This window comes from Sinocyclocheilus grahami, unplaced genomic scaffold (assembly GCF_001515645.1).
Source record: "Sinocyclocheilus grahami isolate Dianchi unplaced genomic scaffold, SAMN03320097.WGS_v1.1 scaffold124.1, whole genome shotgun sequence".
NCBI classification, from domain to species: Eukaryota; Metazoa; Chordata; class Actinopteri; order Cypriniformes; family Cyprinidae; genus Sinocyclocheilus; species Sinocyclocheilus grahami.
The window spans coordinates 1,509,929-1,535,664 of record NW_015505303.1 but is presented as its reverse complement, the minus strand read 5'-3'; the positions used below and the strand labels follow the sequence as shown (position 1 = coordinate 1,535,664).

General features: G+C 38.4%; 1 protein-coding gene across 2 annotated transcripts in view; it reads left to right on the top strand.

Moving 5' to 3' along the window:
- The window catches only part of cnot6a (CCR4-NOT transcription complex, subunit 6a), a 29,405-nt gene extending 4,864 nt beyond the window's left edge, over window positions 1-24,541 (top strand). For both annotated transcript variants that reach the window (XM_016278680.1, XM_016278681.1), the window contains exons 3-12: window positions 6,200-6,386; window positions 6,990-7,075; window positions 10,899-11,000; window positions 11,280-11,348; window positions 15,898-16,055; window positions 16,225-16,379; window positions 16,491-16,645; window positions 18,070-18,303; window positions 18,387-18,589; window positions 21,746-24,541. In XM_016278680.1, the coding sequence (XP_016134166.1) occupies window positions 6,200-6,386; window positions 6,990-7,075; window positions 10,899-11,000; window positions 11,280-11,348; window positions 15,898-16,055; window positions 16,225-16,379; window positions 16,491-16,645; window positions 18,070-18,303; window positions 18,387-18,589; window positions 21,746-21,958 (1,562 nt within the window). In that variant the 3' untranslated portion in view covers window positions 21,959-24,541. The remainder of the gene's footprint in view (window positions 1-6,199; window positions 6,387-6,989; window positions 7,076-10,898; window positions 11,001-11,279; window positions 11,349-15,897; window positions 16,056-16,224; window positions 16,380-16,490; window positions 16,646-18,069; window positions 18,304-18,386; window positions 18,590-21,745) is intronic.
- The last annotated feature ends 1,195 nt before the right edge of the window (window positions 24,542-25,736 follow it).

Here is a 25,736-nt window from a genome sequence, read left to right as displayed (position 1 = left end):
GGGGTAGGCAAGTTCGGTCCTAGAGAGCCGATGTCCTGCAGAGTTCAGCTCCAACCCTGAAAACAAAACTCACCTGCCTGTAGCCTTTGTAATCCTGAAGACATTGATTAGCTTGTTCAGGTGTGTTTGATTAGGGTTGGAGCTGAACTCTGCAGGACTGCGGCTCTCTAGGACCGAACTTGCCTACCCCTGGGTTATGCCTACTTGCCTAATAATATAGTAGGAGAAAGTAGTATGTTCAAAACCTCAGTATTCATAAAAGAGTAGATGAGAGATCCCTGGATGTCCTACTGCTTCAGCCCAGATTCTGAAGTGTGCATCAGATGGACACTTTTCTATCCCAGGAGGCCACAGGAGAGGAATTTGTTTTGCATGTAATCTGTTAGGGATGCACTGAATGTTCGGCAACTGAAATTATTCGGCTGAAAATGGCAAAAAAAAATCTCTTTCGGTGTTCGGCCAAATAATTGAAAAGGCCGAATAATATGTACAGAACAATGATTAAAGCCCCGTTCACACCAAGCATGATAACTATAAAGATAACGATAAAGTTATAGTTCTAAAAATCGTTCTCAATATTAAAGAATAGCAGAGTCCTCACCACAACGATAACGATACAGAGGAACGATATCGTTGTGATCACTTTCAAAACTATTTTTTTCCAGCTGATGAACGATAAAACACTGACAGCCAATCAGAATCCATCCTGCTGTAACGAGCTCAAGAATTTAAAGCGGCACCGCATGTGCGCTTAGAATAAACAGACGATATCGTTCGCTGGTGTGGACGCTAATATCGTTATCTTTATAGTTATTGTTCTTGGTGTGAATGGGGCTTAACGCGATCAAATAGAGGCACGCACTAGGGTTGGGCCGATAGACTACGCTATTGTCCATCGCCGATGGCTGATAGACATCACGATGTTGAGCCGGCATCGTGACCCCCCCCCCAATTCGCCCTGCATCCCAGTACCGTGTTCGGAAAGAAAATGACGGGTAGGCAGAACCCCTAAAGGGAATAAAAACGTATAAAAAACCGCTATTATACCTGGCATTGAAACTGGCATCGTGCTTTTGAATGCACGATCACCTTTAGTTTCACTTTTGAGATTCGCGATCGCACGTACTCTGTTTATTCTATGGAGCGGCAGTACTTGCCACACATTTTACAAGATTATATATTTGTCAGTTGTACTGAGGATCTGCAAATCATTTGACATCGTCCTCAGTCATCTCTCCTTACTCTGTTTATGTGGTAAGTGAAATTTTATTTTATGTACTGTAATGTAACAGGCAACCATTGTACCGTGTCTACACTGGACGGGACAGTTGTTGACAAGTCTGTCTACACTGACTGGATGTGACAAAGCGACCGTTGAAAATCATTTGAAATTTGTGTCAGCACGTTTTTTTTTTTAGGTTGTAATATTTACATGTTGTGTAAAAATTCTCGTGAGATTCGGACTTGTGTATACTTAAGTTGCTTTCGGTTATGCCGGGGTAGGCAAGTTCGGTCCTAGAGAGCCGATGTCCTGCAGAGTTCAGCTCCAACCCTGAAAACAAAACTCACCTGGTACCGTGTCTACACCGGACGGGACAGTTGTTGACAAGTCTGTCTACACTGACTGGATGTGACAAAGCGACCGTTGAAAATCATTTGAAATTTGTGTCAGCACGTCATAAATGGAATGCGGCAGCAGTTTACTGTCGGGGATTTGTCGTGTCGCTTGCCCCCACCCCCGCCGATGTCATCGTCCATCGCAATGTTTCACTGTAGACATCGCCCAACCCTAGCACGCACTAATGCAGCAAACATGTCGACAGTGTGAAAGTATTTAAAACTATCAGAGAAAGACGCAGAAATCATTACAAGCACGAAGCACCGACAGCGAGAGACTGTTTAGTGCTGCATGCATCACATGTCTCCGATGAGAAGAGGTGGCTGATGCTGGTGGTTCGGTTACTGTATGATGATTGAAATCGTGAAATGGCTTCAAACAATTGGTAAATAAACTGCAGAATGTTATATTTTGTAATGCACGCACAAATTGCATGTATTCTGGCAGCGCTGCACGCGCTCGCGGCGCCAAGGTTCAAAGTCCAAAGCGCGAGGAAAATCTGCGCTGAAACTTGTTACTCGTCAATTGCTCGGTAACAATTTTGTGAATTTTTTTTCAAAGGCATGTGACAATGCGATACGTGCGACACAGACACGCATCTTCCCAAATTCGTAATGAGAATCATTTATAAATCTACATGCTGTTGTCAACAAAAAGAAGCACTGAGATCTTCCTGCGGGTTTCTGCCAAAATAAGAGCCGAGAAAAAGCAACATCTCCTCCTTGTCATTTTACTGTTCTGTAAAATAAAGTAAGACCGTAATAATAATATCCCTACAACAGCTCTATTAATATATTTATTCACACAATTGGGATCTGCAATATATTCTAATGTTTTTAAATAATTCTCTTCTGCTCCGCAAGGCTGCCTTTATTTGTACAGTAAAAAAAATACATGCCTGGTTCAAGTTTTTAAAAATGGCCAAAAAATTTATTAATTTGAGGTTAAATTGTGCTTTGTTGGTACTTTATAATGTCTGCTATATAGTAAAAAAAAAAGTTCAGTGTCGAGTAAATATTTTTAAATTATTTTGTAATTTATTTATTTTTTTATTTGAAAAGCAGGACAAAACAGTAAAGACATCTCCATCAACATTCATAAATGTTAGTGTTGTCATTTTACTGTTCTGTAAAATAAAGTAAGACCGTAATAATAATATCCCTACAACAGCTCTATTAATATATTTATTCACACAATTGGGATCTGCAATATATTCTAATGTTTTTAAATAATTCTCTTCTGCTCCGCAAGGCTGCCTTTATTTGTACAGTAAAAAAAATACATGCCTGGTTCAAGTTTTTAAAAATGGCCAAAAAATTTATTAATTTGAGGTTAAATTGTGCTTTGTTGGTACTTTATAATGTCTGCTATATAGTAAAAAAAAAAGTTCAGTGTCGAGTAAATATTTTTAAATTATTTTGTAATTTATTTATTTTTTTATTTGAAAAGCAGGACAAAACAGTAAAGAGCACATTTTGGTTATTTAATTTACCCTGCAAAATAGGCCTACATGTGGGGAAAAATGCGAAAAACCGTGTTCGGTATTCGGCCTTCGGCCCAGTGTTTCATTTTGTTCGGCTTCGGCCAAGAATTTTCATTTAGGTGCATCCCTATAATCTCTAGCATAGCCTACAAGAATGCATTAAAGGGTTAGTTCACCCAAAAATGATAAATGGGCTGTGTTTTACTCGCCCCCGAGGCATCCTAGGTGTATATGACTTTCTTCTTTCAGACGAATCCAGTCGGAGTTATATTAAAAATTGTCCTGGCTATTCCAAGCTCTATCATTGCAGTCAGCGGGTGTTGCAGTGCTTCAGTCCAAAAGAAGTGAAATAATAAAAGAGCCCATCCATTAAAAAAAATTAAAAAAGTTTCTCAAACAGCTCCGGGGGGTGAACAAAGGCATCCTGTAGTGTATCGATGCGTTTTTGAAATAAAAATATCCATATTCAAAACGTAATAATACACTTTAATCTAGCTTGCACAAACAGTTGTACATGAAAGCAGCTCTGGGAGGTAGGGATGTAACGATTACCGGTTTGACGATAAATCATGATAAAATTCTCCGCGGTTAGTATTACAGTTAATTTTAATTATTAAAACCGTATTAGATTACCGCGATTTGAGCAACTCGCCATAAATAAATACTGTCCAGCATAAAGCACAGTTTTAAGTAACAGTCTCACGTGCGCACAGCACGCAGAGTAGTTTCGTTTTGAGTTAAAACAGGGCGGAAAAGCTGGGAGGTTTTAAAAGAGTGCTAAGGGAATTATACAAATGAATATATGAATTAATTTTATGAATGTACCTCTGAAGGTTCTAACTGTCTTCAGAAACGATTCGATGGCATTTTTTCATCTTCGCTCCATGTAATACCTAAAAGAAGTGTTCTTAATCGCAATACTGCTTTGTCCACGGAGGTTACGGGAAACGGCTCTAATTCAGCTTTTCCATAAGCGCCACCTGCTGTCAACAAGTGGATTTACAGAGACTTTTATTTGCATTCAGCCTGTGTGCAGTTTCTGTTTGGCCAAAACCAGACAGAATTTGCATGCCCTGCAGTAAATTTTGACCGGTTGATGAGAAACAAGCTTATGTGGACATTTAAACAATTCAGATAAATTATCTAGAATTATTTATGGAGTAGATAAAATGCATGTAATTTATTAATCAATTATCATTTTGACCTATATCTTTTCTTTATTTAAAGGCGAAAATGTGAGGTTTACCTTTTTATTAAGCTTTTTCAAAGCTTTATTTGAACATTTACTTTAGATATTTCAACATGCTATTAAACTGTTGTCATTTTAAAATCCGAACATCATTGGTAATGTTATTGTTTTAGTGAAAAGTCATTTTATTTGTTGTTGTTTTTTTTTTGTGTTTTTTTTATATATAAAACTTGAAGTGATTTCTGTGTCGGTACTTTAACATCTCCAGCACATTTTAACAATACCGTGATAATACCGATAACCGTCATAATTTTGGTCACTATAATCGTGATAAGAAATGTTTTATACCGTTACATCCCTACCGGGAGGATGATGTATGAGGTTGGCGTTGTGCATGCGTGAGTCTCGTGAAAACCAACGTTTGTTTACAGGAGCAAAGGAAGCGAAGTCTCCTTACTTTAGCAAAGGAAAACCAGTTTCCTCTTGGCTTATATCAAAATCCTCTGACATTCTTCTCTACAAATCCTCGTTTTGTAGTTCTAATTGGGGACCGTTGTTTTGTTTTGATCTCTCCCCTGCGCTTCCGTGTTTGTCACTTCTGAGCCTCCGGAGCATGCGCAAAGCCGACCTCATACGTCATCCGCCCAGAGTTGCTTCTGTTTACAACAGTGAACGCAAGCTAGATTAAATTGATTACGTTTTAAATATGGTTATTTTTCTTACAAAAATGCATCGATTCACTACAGGAGGCCTTTGTTCACCCCCCGGAGCCGTGTGAGACACTTTTTATTTTTATTAAATTTTTTTTAATGGATGGGTGCTTTTTATTTAACTTATTTTGGACTGAAGCACTGCAACACCTGCTGACTGCAATGATAGAGCTTGGAATAGCCAGGACAATTTTTAATATAACTCCGACTGGATTCGTCTGAAAGAAGGAAGTCATACACCTAGGATGTCTCGGGGGTGAGTAAAACAGCCTAATTTTCATTTTTTGGTGAACTAACCCTTTAACTGTTGTTTTCATAGCCTTCAATTTATGCTTTATATATTCCACATCCAGCCTAATGTTATCCTCCAAATAGAGTAATTACATTTTTGCTTTTATGCGATTAATCAATGAAATAATCATTAGTTGCAGCCCTAGAGTTTAAAAAGATTTATTTGGGATGTTGATTTTCTTGAGGCTGAACTCCGGTATTCCCCTTTTGTGTTTGTTTAACTAAAAAAATACATAAATTTTGCAGAAGTAAAATTTGCAAATGCTGTTTCATGTTGATGTCAAGTTGTTTTAGACATTTTAGTATGTTAACTTGAGTCCGTTTTAAAGGGTTAGTTCACCCAAAAATGAAAATTGTTATTAATTACTCACCCTTGTCTTCCAAACCCGTAAGACCATTGTTCATCTTCGGAACACAATTTAAGATATGTTTGATGAAATCTGAGGGCTCTCTGACCCTCCTATAGACAGCAAGGTAACTACCATGTTCAAGGTCCAGAAAAGTACCAAGATGATCGACAAAGTAGTCTGTGTGACATCAGTGGTTCAACTGTAAAGTTACAAAGCTACGAGGATACTTTCTTAATCTGGGTTAGCGCCGCCACACGCTCGCACCATGATACTGTCGTGAACGCGCGTCCACAAGCGATCATCTTGGTACTTTTCTGGACCTTGAACGTGGTAGTTACCTTGCTGTCTATGGGAGGGTCAGAGAGCCCTCATATTTCATCAAAAATATCTTAAATTGTGTTCCGAAGATGAACGAAGGTCTTGCGGGTTTCGAACAACCCGAGGGTGAGTAATTAATGACAGAATTTTCATTTTTGGGTGAACTAACCCTTTAAGGGTTTTTTTTTTTTGTGGTGCTTAAGCATGCAACTTACTGTTTATGCTGTCTTTTCTTTGCAGGAAAAGTGAGGAGTTTAAGTTCAGCATTATGGTCCCTTACCCACCTCACTGCTCTTCATATCAGTGATAACTCACTTTCACGAATCCCACCCGACATTGCCAAACTACACAACTTGGTGTACCTGGACCTCTCGTCCAATAAGATCAGGAGCCTGCCTGCCGAGCTAGGCAACTTGGTTAATCTCAGGTGAGAAGCTAATATTCTGTTTGTTTGCACACTGTGAATTACAAGGCTTGAAACCACCATAAAGATTTTATTTTGTAAGGCAGATGGATGAGACCATTGTGGTAGCGTGCAGAGACTTTTTAACCCCATGCTTGCTTTTTCCAAGTCGTGTAGCCTCCAGGCTTTAGTTAGGTCCTATATTCTTCAGAGGTGATGTTTGCCTCCAGGGGCTGTGCTCTGATAACAACACCATTCTCATATGTGGGTGACACCGTGGTTTGCTCTGAATCAATTTCATTTGTCACAGGTTGAAATATGTTGCCACTTCTCTGGTAGTGTGATTACTGCTGCTTGGGATGGTTATAAATCATGTTCTGAGAGCAGCTGAAATGATACTGTATTAGGTACCTTTGAAAGTGGTTGGGATTTCATCCAACTGCTGAAATGCACAAGGCTACAATAGGTTTTGTGAGCGTGGCGGCTCAAAGGCTGGTTGAGGACGTTCAGTTTTATATAGCATTTGGGTTTTCATGCAATATTTGATCCCTGTATATTTTTGTGCTTATTGCTGTATGATGATCACTGTTTTTATGGCATTCAAATTTTTGTCTGTTTGTTTCACAGGGAACTGCTTTTAAATAACAACCAGTTACGAGTTCTGCCTTTTGAGCTTGGAAAACTCTTTCAGTTACAAACGTTGGGTTTGAAAGGTACTACTTCCTTTTATAACCCGTAAAACTTTAGTTTTGCAGGCCCAGGTGGATTTTATGGAAGTTGTTGCTTTTTCTGTGCTGGTTTTAGAATTTAGGATTTAGAAATGGTAAAAGGTTGTAAACTAACCTGAATGTACTACATTTATTAGTAGCAGACAATCATAATCAAATTGGTCAAAATATCTAAAGTGTGCAGAGCTTTTCTCCAGGTGTGGATTCCATGTGGGCCTAGTTAATTGTTGATATTTTGTTGCTCTGAAGTAACTCATTTAATACCAGTCCTTAATTTTAGACTTTTATTTGACTCATTGTACAGTTGCAATAAGCTGTCAGTTTTAGACAGGAATTGCAAAGAAAATTTTCTCCCCTTTTGGATTCACAATTAAGTGGTGTTAGGATTAGTGATGCCATTTTTGAGAAATCCAGATGTAAATGTAATTTTGCAGTGATCTATGTACTAGGGCTGCCCTCGACTAAGGATTTTTCTGGTCGACTAGTAACCGTTCATTTGAAGCATTAGTCGACTTAATCGCACATATTTTTAATAAGCCATTTAAATCATTATAATGAGCCTTTTAATTGCCTACAAAGCCTAATAAGTGCTCAAGTACACGCATAAAGCTTGCTACAGCGCACCGGCAGAAGCAATGTTTATGAATATGTCAGGAAAAAACAGTAAGGAGACTGCATTAACATTTAAAGAATTTGATAAACTGCTTTCTTTGTTTTCGATTTAAAGGGTTAGTTCACCCAAAAATGAAAATTCAGTCATTAATTACTCACCCTCATGTCGTTCCAAACCCGTAAGACCTCCGTTCATCCTCGGAACACAAATTAAGATATTTTTGATGCATTCTGACAGCTCTCTGACCCTCCCATAGACAGCAAGGGTCCTTACACGATCAATGTCCAGAAACTTAGCAAGGAGATCTGTAAAATAGAGGTGGAATGGTTTGTGGGAAAAAAAAAATAAAAATCGAACCGCACGCGCTAGGACCGCGGTTCAACTTAAATCTGACAACGCAGCTGTAATATGGTTTGCTATAAATAACACGTAAAATAAACCAGGGTTTAGCAAATATATGCTTCTGTTGATGGATGTGCATTCTGGCTTCCCAATACATTACAACAACAGCGATGGGGGAAGGGAAAAAAAGTGGACAAACCATTCACTCTTGTTCAATGTGACTGCCCTATGCTGGAATATGAGCATTTATTCCATCACCCGCAGTGAGTGTCGTTCGCGAACGAGCCGGCTCTAGGAGCTGATTCTTTGTAGCAAACGAGAAGAGCCAATTTGGCAATTGTGAATGGTTTGTGTTGGTAAGCAATGTTTTATTTGGTGTTAAAAAAAAGCCTTTTATGAGTTTTTCCGTAAAAAAAAAAAATACATGCGGCTAATCACATGGGAGGACAGACTAGGATCATACCATTATGGGAAAGAAGGAAGGGGGACACAAGCTCCGAACATAGTGAGTGTAGTGGTAAAGGCCAGGTACACAGAGCGACAGAGAGGGACAGGGGAGCTGGATTTAAACGCAAGCGCATTGGTTAAGGTAGGAACAGACTGCAATTTGTTGCAACATCGGTCCCCTCAGAGAGAGTCTTCTCAAAAACAGGACAAATAATCACAGAGAGGAATCAGCACATCCAAGCTGAGGCATCTGATAGTTCTGAATGCCAACCTGCACTAAAGACTAAAGTGTTAGGCTATTATTAAAGTGTTAAATAATAGTACCTGTGTATTTAATTTTTTTTTTGTTGTAACAAAAACAAAAAAAAGCATAGAAATACGGCTTTTATGAAAAAAAATTGCATACCAACACACAAACCATTCACAATTGCTAAATTGGGCTAAAATAGAAGGCTCAGAGTGATACTAAATAAAGAGCCATTTGGGAGCCGTAAGAGTGGAGCTAAGGGAGCAGAGCCAATAGAGCCGAATCTTTGAAAAGAGCCAAACGTCCCATCACTATGTACGTGCGCTCATCCGACGCGTACAAACCCGTGCCTCAGAATGCTAGCAAATATTAAGCTTTCTCTGAAGTATTGTTTAAATGGACAAATTCACGCAAAAATGGTCAAAATTGCCCGTCTTGGTAAGTATCCTATAGCAGACATAGCCGGCTGAACGTACTGTATCAGTGCATTCTCTTAAAATGACATCACTTTCTTAATATTAATCAAACCGCAACAACAAAGAAATCACTCACTGCTCTTGATTGAATAGCTTTTGTAATTTTAATAAAGATTTATCTTTAATTTATACAGTCAAATATGCAATGCTGTTTTACATTTCGTTACTTTATTCAATTTCTGTACCTGAAAACTAATGTTACACCTACCTGAAACTGAAAATCACTGTTTATTTTTTGTATCTGTACTCCATTGTATTTATTTGTGCTGTTGCTTGTAGTTGGATTATTCTTATTTTCTTTATTATTTGACAGTATAGTTTTGGCTAAACAAAGCACATACCGAACCATACCAAAGCCGTGATACAAACCGAACCGTGAGTAAGTTGAACCGTTCCACCCCTAATAATAATCCATGTGACATCAGGGGTTCAACCGTAATATTACGGAATACAAGATTACAAGAATACTTTTTGTGTGCGCAAAAGAGAAAAAAAAAAAAAACGACTTGTTCGTATCATCCGCATCACCCTAGCGCCATTTTGGAGAGTATCCACTGAACGCAAACAGCGTATGTTGTTCTGTGTCAGCCGCACCACACGGATACATTGTTTTCGTTCAAATCAAAGCACAAACAACGTAGAAAACGTATCCGCATAGCACAGCTGACACAGAACAGCATTTTTTTTTTTTTTCATTTGTGCACAAAGTATTCACGTAGCTTCGTAATATTACGGTTGAACCCCTGATGTCACATGGATTATTTTACCGATGTCCTTGCTACGCTTCTGTGCGTTGATCGTGGTAATATCCTTGCTGTCTATGGGAGGGTCGGAGAGCTCTCAGATTCCATCAGATATATCTTAATTTGTGTTCCGATGATGAACGGAGGTCTTGCGGGTTTGGAACGACATGATGGACTATTAGGGGGCATGATGGGCGAGTAATTAATGACAGAATTTTTGGGTGAACTATCCCTTTAAGAGATTAAGTCGGCAACACTGACTCCGCAGTAGTGGATGCGTTACATACGGATTACGTAATCTGAGAATTTGTTTTCCATTTGAATTGGTTCATTTGAAAGTACACATTTCACTCTCTATACTGTAGATATATTTTTAATGTCTAAGGCAAATATATACACGGAGTTTCGCGCTCAAGTTCAAAGACCGAGATGGCAGAAAGCGCGTGTTTGCTTTCATTATTTTACAAAGGCGCAGTATTGTGAGTGCACACAAATAAACGTAGTCTTCACAGTTTTGAAAGATGTATTACTCTTATCTGTATGACCAAAAATGACCAGTATTTTAAGAGCAAGTGAGCGCACCGGCGCCTCCATCTGTCCTGCAGTGAGCACTACTGTTCAGCTTCCACACTCCGCACAGACACTTGAGCAGCACACATTTCTCTAGGTTAACATTAGATTGAGCGGCCATGTAAAGTTGCTAATACTTGCATATTTCAGATGGTAAGACTAGCCGTTAACGATCTGTTAGTCGCAGACTGCGTGACTTCGCCCGTGGATTATTTTTCTTTCTGAGACTAATAAAATTTTGGTCGACCAAACCTCTTCTGTTTGACTAACGATTAGTCGACTATTAGGGGGCAGCCCTACTATGTACTGGTTCTGTAATTATACATGTTCTTGTGACATGTCATGTTTCATGTTTGGTTGTGTCCTATAGGAAACCCACTTGCACAAGAAATCTTGAACCTCTACCAAGAGCCTGATGGGACACGTCGGCTACTCAACTACCTGCTGGACAATCTTGCAGGCACCAAACGTGGTGAGTTAACCCTTGTACAACTGCCCCGCTTGTGTGGCAAGCACTGAAAAGCTTCTATTCTTGTACATGCTCTTTAGAACAGATTAATTTCATGCAGTGAAATGAGTCATGACATTGTTGTCTGATTGAACATTTTCTTTTGATTCTCTCTGAATTACTGTGGAGATAATTACTATGTTCTTGCATGGCAATGCGGCGGTCAGACCATTTCCATTGTGTCATTGCTCAGTTTTTACTGAAAAGTTCACTCACTGAGTGTATTTATTTTTTTCGCCATAGTACCTATAGAACAGCCACCACCTCGCTCATGGATACCACTGCAGGAGCCCGACAGAACACGGCCAGCAGGTGAGACCCTTTCACTTCAGTTCACATTGTGTTACACAGGTCATCACTGCACCATTTACTCTCACTTCTCTTTTACTCTGGTGCAGATATGTAATGCGAGTTGTCTTTTCTACAAACCCGATTCCAAAAAAGTTGGGACACTGTACAAATTGTGAATAAAAACAGAATGCAATGATGTGGAAGTTTCAAATTTCAACATTTTATTCAGAATACAACATAGATGACATATCAAATGTTTAAACTGAGAAAATTTATAATTTTAAGGGGAAAATAAGTTGATTTTAAATTTCATGGCATCAACACATCTCAAAAAAGTTGGAACAAGGCCATGTTTACCACTGTGTGGCATCCTCTCTTCTTTTTATAACAGTCTGCAAACATCTGGGGACTGAGGAGACAAGTTGCTCAAGTTTAGGAATAGGAATGTTGTCCCATTCTTGTCTAATATAGGCTTCTAGTTGCTCAACTGTCTTAGGTCTTCTTTGTCACATCTTTCTATGGGTGAAAGATCTGGACTGCAGGCTGGCCATTTCAGTACCCGGATCCTTCTACGCCGCCATGATGTTGTAATTGATGCAGTATGTGGTCTGGCATTGTCATGTTGGAAAATGCAAGGTCTTCCCTGAAAGAGATGACGTCTGGATGGGAGCATATGTTGTTCTGGAACTTGGATATATGGATATACCTTGATGGTGCCTTTCCAGATGTGTAAGCTGCCCATGCCACACGCACTCATGCAACCCCATACCATCAGAGCATCAGAGATCTGAACTGAGCGCTGATAACAACTTGGGTTGTCCTTGTCCTCTTTAGTCCGGATGACATGGCATCCCAGTTTTCCAAAAAGAACTTCAAATTTTGATTCGTCTGACCACAGAACAGTTTTCCACTTTGCCACAGTCCATTTTAAATGAGCCTTGGCCCAGAGAAAACGCCTGCGCTTCTGGATCATGTTTAGATATGGCTTCTTTTTTGACCTATAGAGCTTTAGCTGGCAACAGCGAATGGCACGGTGGATTGTGTTCACCGACAATGTTTTCTGGAAGTATTCCTGAGCCCATGTTGTGATTTCCATTACAGTAGCATTCCTGTATGTGATGCAGTGCCGTCTAAGGGCCCGACGATCACGGGCATCCAGTATGGTTTTCCGGCCTTGACCCTTACGCACAGAGATTTTCAGATTCTCTGAATCTTTGGATATTATTCACTGTAGATGATGATAACTTCAAACGCATTGCAAATTTTCTCTGAGAAACTCCTTTCTGATATTGCTCCACTATTTTTCACCGCAGCATTGGGGGAATTGGTGATCCTCTGCCCATCTTGACTTCTGAGAGACACTGCCACTCTGAGAGGCTCTTTTTATACCCAATCATGTTGCCAATTGACCTAATAAGTTGCAAATTGGTCCTCCAGCTGTTCCTTATATGTACATTTAACTTTTCCGGCCTCTTATTGCTACCTGTCCCAACTTTTTTGGAATGTGTAGCTCTCATGAAATCCAAAATGAGCCAATATTTGGCATGACATTTCAAAATGTCTCGCTTTCAACATTTGATATGTTATCTATATTCTATTGTGAATAAAATATAAGTTTGAGATTTGTAAATTATTCCATTCCTTTTTTACTCACAATTTGTACAGTGTCCCAACTTTTTTGGAATTGGGTTTGTAATAATAAAGTGCAAGACATCCTCAAAGCATGGCTTAGAGGCAGTTTTACTTCATGAGACCTAGGGCTGCACAATTAATCAAATAATTTTTAATTTGTGATAAGGTTATGTTTGATTTTATTAGACCAAAAAAGATTTGATTTGATTTGGCTGAGATTGGATTAGACCTAGTCTGCAGGCACTATGTCTGTAGTATACTTCAAGCACATGTGAGGATCTTGATATGGTGTTTTAGCCATAAGTTTAGTTTGGTTTGCTTCTAATCTAGAGCTCTAAGAAACCTTTTTATTTTTCCCAGTTCAGTGTTTTCTGATTTAATGGTTTAAGCATTGAAAAGCATGTCTAATCGATTGAATTCCTAACTAATGCCCTTTTAATTAAGGCCCTTTTGAAATTCTTCTCCTTTCCTCAAGTTCCATTTTAATAAAAAATTATAATTTAAATTTCTTGATTAGAACAAATTAATCAAACTGTAGTCCTTAAATGAGTTCATAATGTAACTATTTTAAAACTAAGCAAATACAAAAATAACTGAATTAAAATTTTTTTATTATTATTGTCACTGCTACTACTTTGAGAAGTGAATTTTTACATTAATTTTGTCATTTTTAAATGAAATGTAATGTTTATTTTGGTAGTTTGTAGTTAAGACTGCCAAATTATGTGAATTCCTTAAATGTCATGAAACCCTAAAACACATTTTTTGAGATGTTAACCTATATGAACAGGTTGCACATCAGTGAAAACGACAATAACACTAGTAGCTATTTTTGTTTTTTAGATTTTTTTTTCTTTGGTGTTTTATGCCTTTTATTAGGACAGTAGGGTCAACAGGAAGCGAAGTGGGTGAGAGAGAGGGGGGTGGGATCGGGAAATGTCCGCGAGGCGGGACTCGAACTCAGGATGCCCAAAGTGCAACGACACTACATGTCGGCGCGCTGCCCACGAGGCCATCGGCGCCGACAACACTCGTATCTATTATTAAGGTAAAAGTGGTTATTTTTCCATTTTTGGAGCAGTTTGTTCTTCCGGTTCAAAAAGCAACACGAAAAGTGACATATATGCATTAATTTGCAGTGGCGATTGGCTGCTGTCGCTGGAGAGTACATGTCTACGTCATCAGTTCTCCATATTCATGAGAATTAAGTTTTATGATCCAATAACTGCGCTGTATTACGCATGAGGTCGTCTCACAGCGGAGAATTCAAATCTCATGAAAGAGCTTCTGCGTTGTCAGTTCACCTCTGTAAACATGACCGTAACAATATTTAATATGTAACGGCATGTGGAGCGTGCATGAGAATGCCACTGAGTTTAACCATAGTCTTTGGTTTAAAGGGGTCATATGATGCGATTTCAAGTTTTCCTTTCTCTTTGGAGTGTTACAAGCTCTTGGTGCATAAAGAAGATCTGTAAAGTTACAAAGACTAAAGTCTCAAATCCAAAGAGATATTCTATATAAAATTTAAGCGTCAGCCACGCCTACCTAAAACGTCTCGTTCTAACACACCCCCACATATCTACGTCACTATGTGGAAATATTAGCATAATGCCGCCCAAATGTGCATGCAAAGAAAGAAGGCGTGGTTTCAGGAACAGCAGTAGTGTTGATGCAGCCATGTCAGTGAGACGCTGTGTGTTTCAGTGCAGGAGCACTTTATTTGGCCTTCCGGAAGTAGATGCAATTAGGAATCATTGGTTAAGATTTATTTACAACAGAACGGCACACACCAGATGTTCGAATTTGTGCTACGCATTTTATGGACGACAGTTTTTTTGAACCTAGAAGAGTACAAGGCTGGCTATGCACAAAGGCTATTTAAAAAAAAAAAATAAAATAAAAAAAAAAAGGGCCAATTCCAACTTTGCTATGACAATCTGGTCTTAACCGCGGCTTGTGTATTGCATCATCACTGTGTCTGTCACATGACTTGCCCTTTCGGGCTTGAACTGATGGTAAAACTAACGACATTATTAACTGTCTTGATATTTACTTTGAAAGCTGAAGCTCGCGATTATGGTAAGGGGCGTTACATTTCCGACGCGTGCTTGTGGTGTTCGGCTAATCCCAATGCGATGGGTCAGCTGGCCAATCAGAACAGACTGCGCTTGTCAAAGGAGGGGGCTTTGTTGAAAACTACACGTTTGAGAGAGGCGGGGCATAGAGGACCTACAATAATGTACAGTATTTGAAAAATTTTGTTTTTTGAACATTAAAGCATGTCAACATATCATTATTTGGTGTAACCGAATCTTAAATAGCATCATATGACTCCTTTAACACACTCGCTAAGCCAATCATAGTTCATATCTGGACCTGAGCAAGCTTTCAAGTTTTGTGAACATTTTATTTTCTCTCCTGCTCATGAACCAGTATGTGCACATGTCTTCATCAAATAAAATACACGCAAATAAAGGAACTGATACAGCGGTACATCTAATCATGAACGCCGTGACACGACAGATTATTGTGATACCCGGCAAACGATACAGACCGAAAATTCAAAGAAGAGTAAACAAAAATTAAGTGCATTTATTATTTCTGTTTTAAAGATATTTTAATATTCGTTTGTCTGTATAATGAGTGTTTTGTAGGTTTGTGTTTTATTGGTGGTTTTCTGCTCTCTTCCCGCCCTCTACACTCAGACTTTTCCATAGTTTTACATGGCCATTTCTGAAGTCTTTCAGGTCTAAGGTGTGAAAAACCAGTGCAGGAACAGGGGGGTTTCATGACACTTTAAAGTCACATGAAAGAGAAATTTATAATAATACTGTTTAAATATTGAATGTCTTTGTAAATAAAACTAGCAGCATCTTAATGAATAGCTATTTTTGGCAACCTCACTGATGTCTTGCTTCCTCTCTTCACACTTTAGCACTTTTCTCTGTAATGTGCTACAATGTGCTGTGTGACAAGTACGCCACACGCCAGCTCTATGGCTACTGTCCCTCCTGGGCCCTCCACTGGGACTACAGGAAGAAGTCCATCATGCAGGAGATTCTCAACTGCAGTGCGGATATCATCAGCCTACAGGTTTGTCAGCCGTTCACATAACTCAAGATGTAGAACTGTGCTTTCAAGGTATTTCTTACTTTGGCTAATACTGCAATGAAAGGATTTTATTCCAGTGACTCCGAAACTGTTCAATTAGGTTATCTCATTTACACCCAGTCATAAAATCTACCTCTTTTGTGCCCAATAGGAAGTGGAAACGGAGCAGTACTACAACTATTTCCTGGTGGAGCTGAAGGAACATGGTTATGAAGGATTCTTCAGTCCTAAGTCCCGAGCCAGGACCATGTCTGAATCAGACCGCAAACATGTGGACGGCTGCGCAGTCTTCTATAAAACAGAGAAGTGAGTCCACCATAAGCAGACTGCAAGCCTTTAGATTAGTAGTTTGAACAACAATTGTTCTAGCATGTTGTGTTTGCATGTCGTCCTGACCTCACTGTTTCTGTTGAGCAGGTTCAGTCTGGTGCAGAAACACACCGTGGAGTTTAACCAGCTGGCTATGGCAAATTCAGAAGGTTCAGAGGCCATGTTGAACAGGGTGATGACAAAGGACAACATCGGAGTCGCTGTACTACTAGAGCTGCGGAAAGAGATGATGGAGCATTCTGGTCCGTTTTCTTTTTCCCCTTGCTTTTTGCTCTTGGTAGATGTTACTCCTTCCGGTGTGACATCAGACTAAATCTGCATGATTTACTGAAAATATAAAATTCCTCAAATATATAGATCTTTAACTATTCACAGTAATATCTAAAAATATTGATGCTTTCATTGTATTGCAGTGTTTGGGATTAATGTAATGCTTTATAGTCCACCAACCACACAAACTGACATTTCTTTTGTACATGTGTTGTTTAAAACTACTCGGATTAATAAGAAGAATAATACGTTTGTAATATAATCATTTATAAGTAAAGTCGTATTTTACAGTGATTTAAAAAGGTGTTAGATATAGCATTTATTGCTTAAAACGGTTACTGCACATTTGGCAAGGTTTAAAATACAAACAAAAATGCTTTATTAAATAACACTTCTGCCAATCACTAGTTTTTCAGCAACATTTAGCAAAATGAGTGCCAAGCAGTGGAAAGCATGCTTTATGTAATAATACTAATGTAATGATGTCACAGATGTTTATGGAGTTATACAAATGCTTTGAACGAGGCTCAGCCAATCATATTTAAGGGCTGGACTAATTTCTAGCTATACATGCTCTTTTCTCCAATTTCAGCATTTAGATTAGCATCTTTGTCATTTAATGCTCCCTCAGTTAAAATGTAAAAACACTAATTTAATAAACATGTTAAGTGTAATTCTAGTAGATATCTATTTTTCAAAGTAAATGTCACAAACAATATTACAATTCTGTACCTTTTTTATTATTCTTAACTAAAACCAGAGACATTTGTTGTTTGAAAAACATTAACGGAAATAAAGTATTAAACTATTTCAACAAGTTGCCATTGAAATAAAATTTTAATTTAGTTTACCTTTGTACTAAAATTAAAACTGAAGTAAAAATGAATAAACCATATAGACATGTTTACAAAAATGGCAAATGCAACACAATTGCTAAAATTTTACAACTAACTCAAAGACTAGTGTCTCAATGGTGAAGTCACATTTACTTTTATAGTACTTTTTACAGTAGAGATTAATTCAGTGGAGCTTCACAGTATTAAACGGGAAAGTAACCGAATCGATGATGCCAACTTAAAAAAACGAGGCAAATCCAGAATGCTATAAAGCAGCTGTAGCAAGACAATAGTGTCATTCTTCAGCTCCAGTCAGTTCAGTGTTGGTTCAGTAAGTGTGTATAGGTCATTCATTACTAAATGAGTTCAGTTCAGTGATAAGCAGCTCGTCTGAAGCTGAATAATGACACTACTGTCTTGAGTCAGTTCAATGTTGATTCTTTTCAGTTCAATAAGTGTTTTATTAGCGAATTATTAGTTTCATTGATACCAACATAACACTGGGCAGAGACTCTTGTCTCAAAGCAAATATCTAAGCAGTGTCTCTCTCTGCTCTATAGCTGGAAAGCCTCTGCATGGCATGGAGAAACAGCTCCTCCTTGTGGCCAATGCTCATATGCACTGGGACCCCGAGTACTCGGATGTTAAGCTTGTCCAGACCATGATGTTTCTGTCTGAAGTGAAGAACATTGTGGATAAAGCCACTCGCAGTCTCAAGCTCTCCTCCATCTCAGGAGAAACCAATGCCATCCCTCTCGTCCTGTGCGCTGACCTCAACTCTCTACCTGAGTCGGGTACGTATGCCTGAAACATAGTGTTTAGAGATTGGTTTTCATTCTTGCATTATTGTTGATGGGGTTTTTCCATGCTCACACAGGTGTGGTGGAGTACCTGAGCACAGGTGGTGTGGACAGCACCCACAAGGACTTCAAAGAGCTGCGATATATTGACAGCTTGACCAACTTCAACTGCAACGGCAAGAACGGCACCTCCAGCACCAGGATCACGCACGGCTTCAAGCTGAAGAGTGCCTATGAGAATGGCCTGATGCCTTACACCAACTACACGTTTGACTTTAAGGTTTGAAATTTTTTTAATGCAATGCTTGTATAAATCTGTTTTAGCTGTTAATTAGTTTGGAGAGTTGTTAATTTAAGTTTAAGCTGTTAATTTGCATAAAAAAAACATATATAAATATAAACCTAAAATCACCAGTATGTGGCAGCAAATCATGATGGTATGAATTCTTGGGAAATTCGAGCATGCTGCTGCGTCATTACGGCACATCTGTAAACATAAAGACGTTGTCCCGGCTAGTAGGCTGTATCGCTTGTGAGGATCCTGCAGGTGACTGATCGTTTTTTTAGCAGGGTTCCTCAATAGGCGGCCCGCGGGCCACATCCGGCCCGTGAGAGAAAAAAGTTTGGCCCGTGCTAATTTCAAATAATGTGGCATGAAAATTCAAACGCAGCATCAGAAAGCTACATTAACTTACATCGTGTCTACACCAGACGCGAGCGCCACGATGCAATAAAATACAAGAACTCGTTATAATCAGTGATGCTGTCTTGGATGCGGAGCGACACAACAAATCCCGACAGTAAACTGCTGACTCGTTCTATTTATAACGTACTGACACAATGTTATATATACGATAACAGTGTAGATACGATGTGACTGCAAAAACATGGCGAGTGTGTAGAAAAGAAAAGTGGACACGGAAAATAGATGATTCAAATGTGAATGGACTGAACAGTTTTGAGTGAGTGACTGATATCTTTATGGAAAACATACACATGTTGGTTCGCATTGAGTTCACAGTTTTAACGTACAAGTTTGCTTTAATTTATTTTCAAGATCTGAGGTAAAATAGCCTATCTATTGTTGCTTTCACTATGGCTATAAAGATAACGCAAAATAATATTCAAACTCCCATTAGACACTTTTAACATTGAATAAAGCACATAATCATTATCACTGTCATATTTTGTATGTTGTTCCTGCCGCGGCATTACAGAAAATAAAAACCGTTCCTAAAATAGAATCCCATGTCGCTTATTGTCACGTGTCACTGTCGTGGGTGGTTAGGACAAAAATAACACTATTTCGCAATCACACGCACTCTGTGTAAAGGGAGCACATCTTACAAGATACTCCAGCATGGTCTTGTCAGTCATCTCTCCTTATTCTCGACCTGTGATCAGGCAAATCTGACTCCGGTAGCTCTTGTTAGATGCAGGGTTGCCAAGTCCGCATTTTTTCCACAGAATTGGGCTACTTTTAAACTGTTGCCATGGGTTGATTTTCCCAAGTGGGTTAAAGGTTTGAAATATTGCATAAATTACATTTGACTGAAATGCTTGTATTGAAACATTCTGCATTCTACTTATGATAAAACTTTCATGGTCTTCTACATTAACTTCCCTCCTGGTGGAATGACCTGCCCAACTCAATCCAAGCAGCTGAGTCCTTAATATTTTCAAGAAACGTCTGAAAACACATCTTTCATCTTCATTTGACCCTTTAACTCTAGCACTCTCTATTCTAATGCTACTTCTAATTTTATCTGTTTGTTGGGTTTTTTTTATTAAAAAAACTTGACCCTCTAACATTTGCACACACTATTCTGTTTCTGTTCTAATGGCCAATCCATGTTTTTGGGGAATTTTTTTATAAGTATCAGTTCAGGCACAATTTAGGCACCGGAACAGTTTTAAAAGTATCGATTTGGCACCGGTATTGGAAAAAACCAAACAATACCCAACCCTACCGAAAATGAGTTCATCGCTCAGGTTTCACTTTCACGTGGTGTGATGCTCTGCGTGTTATCCCGCTCTATGCGTGTGCGCTCCACTCATATACCATTCATGCTCATCGGAACAGCAAAGTCCACTCAAAAAATCGAGCCGACAGGAAACGGCTATGTAGTGCAGTATTATTTCTGTTTGCAATAGCCCTACTGTGCTGTAACATGGTGTGGTAGTGTATGGGCAACTCTGGTAATGCTGCCCTTTTATTCATTGATCTGCTAACTGCTATGATATGCTCACGCGTTCTGATAATAATAGCTTTCTAGGACTAAACATTATTTGGATAATTGTGTAAAAAAAAATAAAAAAAAATCTTAGCCCTACTATTAGACCTACCTGAAAAACTAAACTCTTTTTCATTTGTATCATTTATTTGTGCTATCATTAGTAATTTGTTTATTCGTTCTTATTTTATTACTGACTGCTTGCTTGTCTTTTTTTTTATATTCAATTCAAAGTTTGAAATCATGCTATCTTGTGCTGCTGCAACAAAATTGCCCCACTGTAAAATAAATACATTGAGTGAGCAAAAATTTGTGAGATGGCTAGTTTTAATGGTAATTAAACAATGTTTACATAGGAATAAAAGCCTACTGATTGCCACCATTGATGGACAAAAAATTGTGTAATATTAAAAATATATGTATGACATCTGATATCTGTACCAAATATCTATACTTTTCAAAGTATTGTATCGAAGTTAGAAATTCAAGTATTGTGACAATTTTGTAGGGTGCCACAATTTTATATATTTTTTTAATTTCCAAAGGGTGCTGCGACTAAAAAAGAAAAGGTTGGGAAACACTGGTCTAACCTATATCTCATAGTGTATGCGTGCACTCTCTGGTGGTTTTTGTGTATTTTTATTTATTTATTTTTTTTTTTAGGTCTACTTGATATCAAAATGCATGTCATTTAAACAATTATGATATTGTAGACAATATATATTGCACACCCCCTAGTTGCTCGTCCCCGTTGGTTTCCATAGTTATATAATATATGGAAGTCAGTGGGGTACAGCAACGGTTTGATTATCTGCATTCTTCAAAATTGTAATTTTTGGGTAAACTATCCCTTTAAGGTGCAATACAATTATTATTTTTTGTTTTTAATGTTATTGTCAGTACACCCCTAATCTCTAGGCATATTCACTTTAAAATCCAAGGGACCATCGTTTAGACAAAACAAGTTAGTTGTTTCAAGAAGTTTAATGTTAAAACTGTATGCCATTCAACAAACTTCTTGTTTGTACATTTGTTACTTATTTTGAGGATAAAAATTTAATTGTATTAACACTTTTGAAATATATTAAGTTAATAGTTAAGTATTTAAGTGTGTTCATAGCATGTTTTACCTTGGTGTCAAACCATCAATGGCACAATTGTAATGGTTTTTCTTTTTTTTTCTTTTTTCTCTCTCTTTTCAGGGCATCATTGACTACATCTTCTACTCTCAGCCTTTGCTTAACGTGCTGGGTGTGCTGGGTCCCTTGGACCCCCACTGGCTCCACGAGAACAATGTCACTGGCTGCCCCCATCCCCACATCCCCTCTGATCACTTCTCCCTGTTTGCACAACTGGAGCTGCTTCTGCCCTATCTGCCTGCTGTCAACGGCATTCATCTGCCTGGTCGCAGGTAGTTCTCAGAGCCAGCAGGGGAGCTCTGGCCCCTGCCTTTTGCTCTCATAGTGGAGAGAGAATGAGGCAAGGGCTGTTGTGTATAAATCTGAATCCCTTAAGAGGAGATGGGGTATGGTAAACTTTTATTCCCACGGATTTTAACTGAAGCAGACGCTAATGTCAGTCTTATCTCTACCACCTCCCACCCACTTTTTCTTTCTTTTGTTTTTCATTTTTCCTTTTCTACCTTCCGTTTCTGGGCACAATTAACATTCTGTACTTTTTTTCAAAACCCTAAGGGCCCTGAGTGATCATGTAAGTTTTACCTAAAGACAGAAAAAAAAGCTTTTTTTAATATAAATAACTAAATGGCAATATCTTTGAAACTCATGCAGGGAGTCCAGATAAAGCAAGTTATCATGAAATGCATAATTTGGATCATGCTACTATGAGGCCAGTTTAGAGCAAGCAGCTAAATTTGATGACGAAAAAAAAAATTTCACCAGCTTAGGTCAGATAGTCCGATCTCCAGGAGCAACCCTTTAAAAAAGGGCTTTTAACGTGTAAAGAGAGCTGGCCGAACTCTTACATTTGCGCTCAGTGGTGCTGAGGCCTCTCCACGGATGCTCTAGCTGTTCACCAGTGATGGGTTTGCACGGCCCGCCATCACCAACTAGCGGGCCTTGTCCATCTTGTAATTAAGTCCATTGGATGCCAGTGCAATCGCACCTTTTTGTATTCATGCTTTTAAGAAAGCAACGTTTCAAGAGCCAAAATGGCCGATTTATGGAGTTGTCTAGCTTCATGTGCCATAGAGCCCTCCTTGAGCTGAGGTGCCCGCCTGTCTGGTGCGTACGGCTGAGAAAGGGTTTCCGTGAAGAGAAATCATCTGGAATGGCCAGCTTCGTGTTAGCGTGTGCCAGTAGCCTTTGCACCTGAGGAAGTTCGGCAGGAAATCATGCAGAAAATATGCTAGAACAGGCAAAGACAAGCACATCCCACCCATAGACGGATAAATTAAACTCTCAATGTGACCAGTAGACGCCTCGCCCAGCCAAGACTTTTTTTTTTTTTTTTTTTTTTTTGTCTCTACATGATTGTATACAAAAGTCCTGATCTACAGGTTTTTTTTTTTTGTACGTACACTTTTTTGGATTTGGATGAAAAATGATTGTATTGTAAATGAAAGCTAAATTTCTATCCGTTTTAGATGTTCATCCTAACGAACATTCAAAAGACCAGCGTGTAAAATAATTTTTGTCAGGTCTCTGCTGTGTAAAGTTGCACTTGTCCAGGTTCCCGTTTTTACCCAGTGCGCATCTCTCCCTCTCTCTCTCTCTCTCTCTCTCTCTCTCTCTCTCTCTCTCTCTCTCGATTTATTATTATTTTGGACGTATAATTTCAGTGATCCCGTTACCCTTCACTGTGCCTCACTGATTCGTTTCTCTAAGCGCACTGCCAGTGCTATCAGTGAACACATGAACCGCCTCAATCTCTGTACATCTTCACCATCCTTATACAATATCCTCATTTCTGTTTGGGTTTTTTGTATTCGCTATCGAATATCTTATTCTTCTGATCTTTTTGGGTGTCTACAAAGTCGAGTAAAGTGAGTGTTTCTGCTGTGCCGATCCGCGCTCGTGAAATCCTATTGTTCTCCTGTAGTTCCTCTATTTATTGCATTTTTTTTCTCCCCATTTGAATTCTCCATTTACTGCCACTTCCTCCCTCTCGACTCTGGCAATTCTCTTTAACCGTATATTTTGCTTGTGTATTTCTCTCATTCTGTATTTCACTTCCTGCTAGATCATGGTTATCTCCTCGTGTCGTGCCAACTAATGCATTCTGCCACAAGGCTAAGTTGTAGAGCTCGATTTACTACTGTAAAGCCTGTTCTCTGACCTGATGAAAACATGCATGGTGATTTTTTTGTTTTTTTTTTGGTCTGTTTTCTGCTCTAAACGCGAGGCCAGAATACCGTTACTGTAGCGCGGTCTGATTTTTAACTTTGTCTACGGTGGCATCGTCGTTTATTGCCACGTGCTCGCGAAGCCAATTTGTTTTCCGTTTTCCCCATCCCTCTTGAGTTTGTCATGTTTTAAAAATGGAATGGATTGACAAGCACTTATTGTAGATCGCTGGTGCAGCTACTCATTGCTTTTTTAAAAAAAATGAAAACATTTGCCATGAGGCAGAGGTCAATTTTAATGACTTTTATTAAGCAAGAGTAAATAGATGAACTTGGGGAGGACCATCTTATAGTTCCCCTTTTGGTGTCTCTTTTTATTCCTCACATTATCTCAGTCAGTTTTGTTTTTCTTCTGGTTGTTTTTAATTGAAAGCAACTTGTCTGGTTATATTGGATTGCTGATGGTGTTGTAGTAAAAAGATTTTTGTAAAGTGTGAATAAATAATGTATCACGTTTCCTTTCTTTGACTTGAATTGTGTTGATGTGTGTATTATATCTAATAGTTTGTCACTTTCATTTTGCTTTTGTTTTGTAATACTCAAAAACCAAATTTTTTGTAAAAATGTTGGCACACTGAATTCTAGATTTATATTGTTGCTAACCTTCACTTCGAGATACTTTTGAGAAAAAAAAGAAATGCGTCAATGGAATCATAGAGTCTCACAGAGAAATAAAGAGCTGTCATTTTGTCACCAAACTATTTCAACTTTGACCCTGAGCTTTATGTGGCTTTTCACCTTGTTTGAGAACCAGTTAGTTTAAAGCGTACAGATACGTTTTGGTTGTGGTAAGCATAGCAGACACTACTTTTGTCTCTCTCCTGTTTTTCCTACTTTGGTAGGTGTTTTCCTGCTATTGATCTCCAGAAGAAAGTAAGGTTAAGGGTAGATGAGATGAAGAGACATATATTTTATATTAGCAAGTGTTCTTGTTTTCCTTCCTTGTGTTCTGTGCACTCTTCAGTGTCACCGATTTCTGAAAAAGTCACTTCTAATAAATTGTGCATGTTTAGATATTGTTGCCATCGCCATATTGTCATTTCCTTTGGGTCAAAGACAATGGTTTCAGGTGGTGTCTTGAGCACAACAAGCAAAAACAACAATGCTAATCATGTCAACATGCTCAACTTGGCAATAATGACTCGCAGCCATTTCCCCCCTCCTTTTCAGATCCACTTGAGCAGATGTTTCTGGCTTTACCATAGAAATTATTTTCATTTCCTTTTCTTGTTTCATAATCGACTTTTCTCTGTCAGTAGGGGTAGTAGTTCAATGGTCAGGATTGTGGTTGAATCAGCTGAGAGTCAATAAGTATTTAGGTAATGTCACTATATAATGCACTGGACCAACTCTTGTTTACCATTTATGGAATACCAGCATAACACTTGCACAATGTAAAAAAAAAAAAAATGGATGAAGATGTTACACATTGAATATACAGAGAAATCCATAGATAGACAAAGTCACAGATAGATATAAAGATAGATTAAAATCAGATATAAAGATAGACTGATTAAAAACTAGATAGATTAAAAATAATAGATTAGAAAAGAGATAGATTGAAATCAGATATAAAGATTGATAGTGATTAAAACTAGATAGATTAAAAATCCTAGATTAGAACAGAGATAGATTAAAAATCATAGATTAGAACAGAGATAGATGAAAAATCATAGATTAGAAAAGAGATTGAAATCAGATATAGATTGATGGTGATTAAAACTAGATAGATTAAAAATCATAGATTAGAACAGAGATAGATAGATTGAAATCAGATATAAAGATAGACTGATTAAAAACTAGATAGATGGATTAAAATCAGATATAAA